The 10027-nt window shown below is 41.3% G+C and overlaps 1 protein-coding gene across 1 annotated transcript in view; it reads left to right on the plus strand.

The window, feature by feature from the left end:
- The first annotated feature begins 4755 nt into the window (after positions 1-4755).
- LOC311375816 (scavenger receptor cysteine-rich domain-containing protein DMBT1-like) overlaps positions 4756-10027 on the plus strand; it is a 5890-nt gene continuing 618 nt past the window's right edge. The window contains exons 1-11 of the mRNA XM_084490865.1: positions 4756-4849; positions 5163-5195; positions 5402-5546; positions 5689-5882; positions 6010-6105; positions 7673-7717; positions 7933-8077; positions 8168-8373; positions 8633-8808; positions 8944-9174; positions 9436-9596. Of these exons, the coding sequence (XP_084346991.1) occupies positions 5482-5546; positions 5689-5882; positions 6010-6105; positions 7673-7717; positions 7933-8077; positions 8168-8373; positions 8633-8808; positions 8944-9174; positions 9436-9596 (1319 nt within the window). The 5' untranslated portion in view covers positions 4756-4849; positions 5163-5195; positions 5402-5481. The remainder of the gene's footprint in view (positions 4850-5162; positions 5196-5401; positions 5547-5688; positions 5883-6009; positions 6106-7672; positions 7718-7932; positions 8078-8167; positions 8374-8632; positions 8809-8943; positions 9175-9435; positions 9597-10027) is intronic.

The raw sequence follows: 10027 nt of genomic DNA on the forward strand, positions 1-10027 counted from the left end.
CAGCCCCAACTACCCACAAGATTATCCTAACAACATGGATTGTGTATGGATCATCAGTCCAGGCTCTGAAGTTATAGAGCTGGTGTTCCTCCATGTGAAGTAAGCGTGATCATCTCATCACCAGTCTGACATCATTTGATATTGAGGAACGTATTTTCCTGCTGCATTTGACCATGATGAAGCGTTGTTTTCGGCTCATGTTCAATGTTTACATTTTCTGCGACACAAATGCTATCCACAGTTTGGAGGGGGCGGACTGCAGATATGATGGCATCCAGGTCTATGATGGCCCCGATATTCACCAAAGGAAGCTTGGGAGAGTGTGTGGTAATCAGAGGTCTACCTTCCACTCCACTGGTAAGACTCTGACCGTGCACTTCACAACTGACTGGAGTGAGACATACCAAGGATTTCTGGCCAATTACAGAGTTGTGGGTGAGTCTCAGAAACAAGAGTGACGATACATTCATTTGAACGTCTTTCTGGTCTACTAAAAGAAAACATAATGGCAAACTGTTGATTGCTATTTGTGTGATTTGTTTTTGTATTTTTTTGCCAGCGGACGGTTCCTGCAGATATAACTGCGGCTATTTGGTCGGAAACTGTTCCTGCGCCTACTCCTGTGAATCCTATGGCAACTGTTGCTATGACTACCACTGTAAGTGACAAGGCCTGTAAAATCAAAAGCTGCCGTAAAATGTTTCCATTAATGAAAAAAGGTTACTTTAAAGACTGAAGCCTATTTTCATCTGTCTTGCAGCTCAGTGTAGAAAAATGTAAATATATTTTCAAAGTATCAGTTTAAAGATACGTTAAGGTGTAAGGTGATTCATAATGACATTCCAGTCAACATAAGAACTGACGCGTGACAAATGAAATGAAAATATTGCTATGCATTAAAATGGTTGCATAAATGAAAAAAAAGTGATTTTAAAAACTGAAACTGAAACTATTTTCATCCGTCTTGCAGCTCAGTGTTCAAACACTACAGATGTTCCTACAGTTGTTCCTACAGATGTTCCTACAGGTAATGAACCATCTCTGGTATCAATTACTAACACATCTACATTCTATGACATGAACATTTCAAGTGCTTGATAAAGCTGCATTCATGTATACGTTCTTGTAGGGCTGGGCGATTAATCAAATTTTGATCGCGATTTCGATTTCAGAGTGGAACGATCACCAAACTAATATAATCGAGTTGAAACGATAATTTTTTTTTACATTTTTTTTATAGAAATTGCAGAACAGCTGGATTCATATCTGGACTTCATTTTCTATTTGACCATTTTGTGTATATTTTTAAGGGGAAATTTCAAAGTTCACATTTACAAAGTGTTTTTTTTGGAGAGAAATTATGAATAAATGCATCATGTTTTCAAACTCAAAAATAATCATTTGAATAATCGAGATTTCAATATTGACCAAAATAATCGTGATTATTATTTTTTCCATAATCGAGCAGCCCTACGTTCTTGTAATAATATTGCAAACTGTACTCGTCAGTAACATACATTATATGTATTTACCGTGCATTATGATGGCAAACCCTTGCTCCAATGTTCTCTGTGATCGCCTTTCAGTTAATAAGTGTGGTGGGTGGCTGTACTCTACTGAGGGCAATTTTACCAGCCCCAACTACCCACAAGATTATCCTAACAACATGGATTGTGTATGGATCATCAGTCCAGGCTCTGAAGTTATAGAGCTGGTGTTCCTCCATGTGAAGTAAGCATGATCATCTCATCACCAATCTGACATCATTTGATATTGAGGAACATATTTTCCTGCTGCATTTGACCACAATGAAGCGTTGTCTTCGGCTCATGTTCAATGTTTACATTTTCTGCGACACAAATGCTATCCACAGTTTGGAGGGGTCGAACTGCGCTTTTGATGGCATCCATGTCTATGATGGCCCCGATATTAACCAAAGGAAGCTTGGGAGAGTGTGTGTTAATCAGAGGTCTACCTTCCACTCCACTGGTAAGACTCTGACCGTGCGCTTCACAACTGACGGGAGTGCGACATTCCAAGGATTTCTGGCCAATTACAGAGTTGTGGGTGAGTCTCAGAAACAAGAGTGACGATACATTCATTTGAACGTCTTTCCGGTCTACTAAAAGAAAACATGAAGGCAAACTGTTGATTGCTATTTGTGTGATTTGTTTTTGTATTTTTTTGCCAGCGGACGGTTCCTGCAGATATAACTGCGGCTATTTGGTCGGAAACTGTTCCTGCGCCTACTCCTGTGAATCCTATGGCAACTGTTGCTATAACTACCACTGTAAGTGACAAGGCCTGTAAAATCAAACGCTGCCGTAAAATGTTTCCATTAATGAAAAAAAGGTTACTTTAAAGACTGAAGCCCATTTTCATCTGTCTTGCAGCTCAGTGTAGAAAAATGTAAATATATTTTCAAAGTATCAGTTTAAAGATACGGTATGGTGTAAGGTGATTCATAATGACATTCCAGTCAACGTAAGAACTGACACGTGACAAATGAAATGAAAATATTGGTATGCATTGAAATGTTTGCATGAATGACAAAAAAATTATTTTAAAAACTGAAACTGAAACTATTTTCATCCGTCTTGCAGCTCAGTGTTCAAACACTACAGATGTTCCTACAGTTGTTCCTACAGATGTTCCTACAGGTAGTGAACCATCTCTGGTATCAATTACTAACACATCTACATTCTATGACATGAACATTTCAAGTGCTTGATAAAGCTGCATCCATGTATATGTTCTTGTAATAATATTGCAAACTGTACTCGTCAGTAACATATACATTATATGTATTTACCGTGCATTATGATGGCAAACCCTTGCTCCAATGTTCTCTGTGATCGCCTTTCAGTTAATAAGTGTGGTGGGTGGCTGTACTCTACTGAGGGCAATTTTACCAGCCCCAACTACCCACAAGATTATCCTAACAACATGGATTGTGTATGGATCATCAGTCCAGGCTCTGAAGTTATAGAGCTGGTGTTCCTCCATGTGAAGTAAGCATGATCATCTCATCACCAATCTGACATCATTTGATATTGAGGAACGTATTTTCCTGCTGCATTTGACCACGATGAAGCGTTGTCTTCGGCTCATGTTCAATGTTTACATTTTCTGCGGCACAAATGCTATCCACAGTTTGGAGGGGGCGAACTGCATATATGATGGCATCCAGGTCTATGATGGCACCGATATTAACCAAAGGAAGCTTGGGAGAGTGTGTGGTAATCAGAGTTCTACCTTCCACTCCACTGGTCAGACTCTGACCGTGCGCTTTACAACTGACTGGAGTCAGACATTCCAAGGATTTCTGGCCAATTACAGAGTTTTTGGTGAGTCTCAGAAACAAGAGTGACGATACATTCATTTGAACGTCTTTCCGGTCTACTAACAGAAAACATGAAGGCAAACTGTTGATTGCTATTTGTGTGATTTGTTTTTGTATTTTTTTTACCAGCGGACGGTTCCTGCAGATATAACTGCGGCTATTTGGTCGGAAACTGTTCCTGTACCTACTCCTGTGAATCCTATGGCAACTGTTGCTATGACTACCACTGTAAGTGACAAGGCCTGTAAAATCAAAAGCTGCCGTAAAATGTTTCCATTAATGAAAAAAAGGTTCCTTTAAAGACTGAAGCCCATTTTCATCTGTCTTGCAGCTCAGTGTAGAAAAGTGTAAATATATTTTCAAAGTATCAGTTTAAAGATAAGTTAAGGTGTAAGGTGATTCATAATGACATTCCAGTCAACGTAAGAACTGACGGGTGACAAATAAAATGAAAATATTGGTATGCATTGAAATGTTTGCATGAATGAAAAAAAAGTGATTTTAAAAACTGAAACTGAAACTATTTTCATCCGTCTTGCAGCTCAGTGTTCAAACACTACAGATGTTCCTACAGTTGTTCCTACAGATGTTCCTACAGGTAATGAACCATCTCTGGTATCAATTACTAACACATCTACATTCTATGACATGAACATTTCAAGTGCTTGATAAAGCTGCATCCATGTATATGTTCTTGTAATAATATTGCAAACTGTACTCGTCAGTAACATACATTATATGTATTTACCGTGCATTATGATGGCAAACCCTTGCTCCAATGTTCTCTGTGATCCCCTTTAAGTTAATAAATGTGGTGGGTGGCTGTACTCTACTGAGGGCAATTTTACCAGCCCCAACTACCCACAAGATTATCCTAACAACATGGATTGTGTATGGATCATCAGTCCAGGCTCTGAAGTTATAGAGCTAGTGTTCCTCCATGTGAAGTAAGCGTGATCATCTCATCACCAGTCTGACATCATTTGATATTGAGGAACGTATTTTCCTGCTGCATTTGACCATGATGAAGCGTTGTCTTCGGCTCATGTTCAATGTTTACATTTTCTGCGGCACAAATGCTATCCACAGTTTGGAGGGGCCGGACTGCATATATGATGGCATCCAGGTCTATGATGGCACCGGTATTAACCAAAGGAAGCTTGGGAGAGTGTGTGGTAATCAGAGGTCTACCTTCCACTCCACTGGTAAGACTCTGACCGTGCGCTTCACAACTGACTGGAGTCAGACATTCCAAGGATTTCTGGCCAATTACAGAGTTTTTGGTGAGTCTCAGAAACAAGAGTGACGATACATTCATTTGAACGTCTTTCCGGTCTACTAAAAGAAAACATGAAGGCAAACTGTTGATTGCTATTTGTGTGATTTGTTTTTGTATTTTTTTGCCAGCGGACGGTTCCTGCAGATATAATTGCGGCTATTTGGTCGGAAACTGTTCCTGCGCCTACTCCTGTGAATCCTATGGCAACTGTTGCTATGACTACCACTGTAAGTGACAAGGCCTGTAAAATCAAAAACTGCCGTGAAATGTTTCCATTAATGAAAAAAAGGTTCCTTTAAAGACTGAAGCCCATTTTCATCTGTCTTGCAGCTCAGTGTCGAAAAGTGTAAATATATTTTCAAAGTATCATTTTAAAGATAAGTTAAGGTGTAAGGTGATTCATAATGACATTCCAGTCAACGTAAGGACTGACGTGTGACAAATGAAATTAAAATATTGGTATGCATTGAAATGTTTGCATGAATGAAAAAAAAGTGATTTTAAAAACTGAAACTGAAACTATTTTCATCCGTCTTGCAGCTCAGTGTTCAAACACTACAGATGATCCTACAGGTAATGGACCATCTCTGGTATCAATTACTAACACATCTACATTCTATGACATGAACATTTCAATTGCTTTATAAAGCTACATCCATGTATATGTTCTTGTAATAATATTGTGAACTGTACTCGTCAGTAACATATACATTATATGTATTTACCATACATTATGATGGCAAACCCTTGCTACAATGTTCTCTGTGATCGCCTTTCAGTTAATAACTGTGGTGGGTGGTTGTACTCTACTGAGGGCAATTTTACCAGCCCCAACTACCCGCAAAAGTATCCTAACAACATGGATTGTGTATGGATCATCAGTCCAGGCTCTGAAGTTATAGAGCTGGTGTTCCTCCATGTGAAGTAAGCATGATCATCTCATCACCAATCTGACATCATTTGATATTGAGGAACGTATTTTCCTGCTGCATTTGACCACGATGAAGCGTTGTCTTCGGCTCATGTTCAATGTTTACACTTTCTGTGACACAAATGCTATCCACAGTTTGGAGGGGCTGGACTGCAGATATGATGGCATCCAGGTCTATGATGGCCCCGATATTCACCATAGGGAGCTTGGGAGAGTGTGTGGTAATCAGAGGTCTACCTTCCACTCCACTGGTAAGACTCTGACCGTGCACTTCACAACTGACGGGAGTGTGGTATACCAAGGATTTTGGGCCAATTACAGAGTTGTGGGTGAGTCTCAGAAACAAGAGTGACGATACATTCATTTGAACGTCTTTCCGGTCTACTAAAAGAAAACATGAAGGCAAACTGTTGATTGCTATTTGTGTGATTTGTTTTTGTATTTTTTTGCCAGCAGACGGTTCCTGCAGATATAACTGCGGCTATTTGGTCGGAAACTGTTCCTGTGCCTACTCCTGTGAATCCTATGGCAACTGTTGCTATGACTACCACTGTAAGTGACAAGGCCTGTACAATCAAACGCTGCCGTAAAATGTTTCCATTAATGAAAAAAAGGTTACTTTAAAGACTGAAGCCCATTTTCATCTGTCTTGCAGCTCAGTGTAGAAAAATGTAAATATATTTTCAAAGTATCAGTTTAAAGATACGGTATGGTGTAAGGTGATTCATAATGACATTCCAGTCAACATAAGAACTGACGTGTGACAAATGAAATGAAAATATTGGTATGCATTGAAATGTTTGCATAAATGAAAAAAAAGTGATTTTAAAAACTGAAACTGAAACTATTTTCATCCGTCTTGCAGCTCAGTGTTCAAACACTACAGATGTTCCTACAGGTAATGAACCATCTCTGGTATCAATTACTAACACATCTACATTCTATGACATGAACATTTCAAGTGCTTGATAACGCTGCATCCATGTATATGTTCTTGTAATAATATTGCAAACTGTACTGGTCAGTAACATATACATTATATGTATTTACTGTGCATTATGATGGCAAACCCTTGCTCCAATGTTCTCTGTGATCGCCTTTCAGTTAATAACTGTGGTGGGTGGCTGTACTCTACTGAGGGCAATTTCACCAGCCCCAACTACCCACAAGATTATCCTAACGACATGGATTGTGTATGGATCATCAGTCCAGGCTCTGAAGTTATAGAGCTGGTGTTCCTTCATGTGAAGTAAGCATGATCATCTCATCACCAATCTGACATCATTTGATATTGAGGAACGTATTTTCCTGCTGCATTTGACCACGATGAAGCGTTGTCTTCGGCTCATGTTCAATGTTTACATTTTCTGTGACACAAATGCTATCCACAGTTTGGAGGGGGCGGACTGCAGATATGATGGCATCCAGGTCTATGATGGCCCCGATATTCACCAAAGGGAGCTTGGGAGATTGTGTGGTAATCAGAGTTCTACCTTCCACTCCACTGGTAAGACTCTGACCGTGCGCTTCACAACTGACGGGAGTGCGACATTCCAAGGATTTCTGGCCAATTACAGAGTTGTGGGTGAGTCTCAGAAACAAGAGTGACGATACATTCATTTGAACGTCTTTCCGGTCTACTAAAAGAAAACATGAAGGCAAACTGTTGATTGCTATTTGTGTGATTTGTTTTTGTATTTTTTTGCCAGCGGACGGTTCCTGCAGATATAACTGCGGCTATTTGGTCGTAAACTGTTCCTGCGCCTACTCCTGTGAATCCTATGGCAACTGTTGCTATGACTACCACTGTAAGTGACAAGGCCTGTAAAATCAAAAGCTGCCGTAAATTGTTTCCATTAATGAAAAAAAGGTCACTTTAAAGACTGAAGCCCATTGTCATGTCTTACAGCTCAGTGTTGAAAAGTGTACAAATATTTTCAAAGTATCAGTTTAAAGATAAGTTAAGGTGTAAGGTGATTCATAATGACATTCCAGTCAACGTAAGAACTGACAAGAACTAACAAATGAAATGAAAATATTGGTATGCATTGAAATGTTTGCATAAATTAAAAAAAAAAGTGATTTTAAAAACTGAAACCTACTTTCATCCATCTTGCAGCTCAGTGTTCAAACACTACAGATGTTTCTACAGATGTTCCTACAGGTAATGAACCATCTCTGGTATCAATTACTTAAACATCTACATTCGATTACATGAACATTTCCAGTGAAGTGAAAACCATCCAGTGAGACAATATCTCTCCATTCACAATATCAAAACCACAGCTTGTGTGGTTAATACTACGCGTATTGCATAAGCATCCCCTCAATTGAAAAATAGAGCATAATAACCCAATTCTGATGCTTCACCTCCTACAGGTCAACCTTGCGGAGGCTCTCTATCCATCTCTGGGTCATTCTCCAGCCCGGGCTACCCTGGCTACTACCACGGCAACAGCTACTGCGTGTGGCAGCTGAGAGCATCGAATAACCATAGGATATACCTGTCCATCACTGACCTCCAGTGAGTCACAGACACACACACAGACACAAAACATTTGAGTTATTAACGTAGCTGTTCTTCAGCTGACCGGGTGATCCGTTGTGTATCCAGGTTGGAGAACTGCTGTTCCTGTGACTACGTCGCCGTCTACGATGGACCCAGTGTGAAATCACGACCTTTGGGGAAATTGTGCAACAACACGTTGAACTTCTTCCAGTCCTCCTCCACTTACATCACGGTTCTCTTCCGGACTGACGGCTCAGTGGACGGCCGAGGGTTCAATGCCGAATTCACAAGCTCTCTTCCATCAAGCGCAGGTCAGTGTAGACTTCAAGTCAACTGGCACGGACGTTTTGTATTATTCCATATGGCTAAATCTGACCCAACAAAGTCATGGGGTCAGCCCAATCCAGCCCTTCATCACAGTCTCGCTGGAAAATGAATGCAGACAATCACTGTCCTTCAGAATCCCCTTTCTTTATAACATAGCATTGAAGAGAAGTGCAAAGGTGAACGTTGATTGGAAATTTCAAAAAAAGAAACTCGCGTAAGAATGGGTTATTGTGTCTCCACCAGGTCGTGCTGAGTGTTCTTCAGACAACATGAACATTGTGATTGAGAAGTCCTACCTCGACTCTCTGGGCTACGATGGCAGCAGTCTGTACTTGAATGACCAGAACTGCAGACCCCAAATCTCTGCATTCCAAGTGACCTTCAGTTTCCCGATGAATACTTGTGGCACAGCACGCACGGTAAGCATCCAATCGCTTTCCATGAGCAATCACACAGAATGACATCGTTCCATTGTCAACGTTTGTTTGACGTCCCAGCGGCCCGGCGGACAGCAAATGTCCCCTCATTTCCGATGTGTTCTCTTATCGAAACAGTTTGAGAGTGGCAGAATCGTGTATAGGAATGCGGTGCGCGCCTATAAGTCTGACTACGGCCTGGTCACACGTCAGTCCTCGCTCAAGTTGAACGTGGACTGTCACATGGAGCCGGACACCACAGTCCAGATCCTGTATGTCGCCCGGTCCCAGGTCAATGGCACTATCACGGGCATGGGCAGATTCAACGGGACCATGGCCTTCTACACCTCCAAAAGTTTTACATCTATGGTAGGGGTCATGAAGTCAGCAGCTTTGTATGTACACACGTGCACTCCCCCCCCCCCCCCCCCCCCCGAGACAACAAAAGAAAAACAGGACAAAAGTAATACACGTAATACATATCTATGTACCTACACATCTATGTACCTACACACTAGTATTCATATACTCATATGCAATAGTGAGCATCATTTCCAAAAGGTAAAATATAGTTTTAGTTGCGTAAATCTTCCTCTTTCTGACGTTTATGTTGGTCCTTTCCCGGATCAGGTGACCCAGGTTCCATACGTGGTGACCCTGAACCAGGACATGTACGTCCAAGTGAACCTGAGGAGGGACGACGGTGGCCTGGTTCTCTTCCTGGACACCTGCGTGGCTTCACCCTCGCCCCACGACTTCCACAACAACACCTACGACCTTGTCCGCAACGGGTACGCACCGTCCCAGGAGATCATCGTTTAAACGTTGAATTAGTGCCGCACACTCCCAGATGAGTTAAGTACTGAAGTACTCGTCTCATCTAATAGAAGTTCAATCCTTTGTGGGTTCAATCCTCCAATGTCGGGGTCGGCTTAGCTCAGGAGGTAGAGCAGGTTGACTTGTAACCGGAAGGTTGCTAGTTTGATCCCCGGCTCATCCTAGTGTCGATGTGTCACTGAGCAAGACACTTGTCCCTGAGCAAGACACACTTGTGTATTAACCGTTGTCAGTCACTTTGGATAAAAGCGTCTGCTAAATGCCCTAAATGTAAATGTACCTACCTAGTAGTAGAGCTAAAGAAAAACATATTCACCAGGGAGGCCTGATTCCACGAATAAACGGTATCTTAACTCATAGCAAAACGACGCCCGGCGATGGGACT

Source organism: Micromesistius poutassou, assembly GCF_964030765.1.
Source record: "Micromesistius poutassou genome assembly, contig: SCAFFOLD_2338, whole genome shotgun sequence".
NCBI classification, from domain to species: domain Eukaryota; kingdom Metazoa; phylum Chordata; class Actinopteri; order Gadiformes; family Gadidae; genus Micromesistius; species Micromesistius poutassou.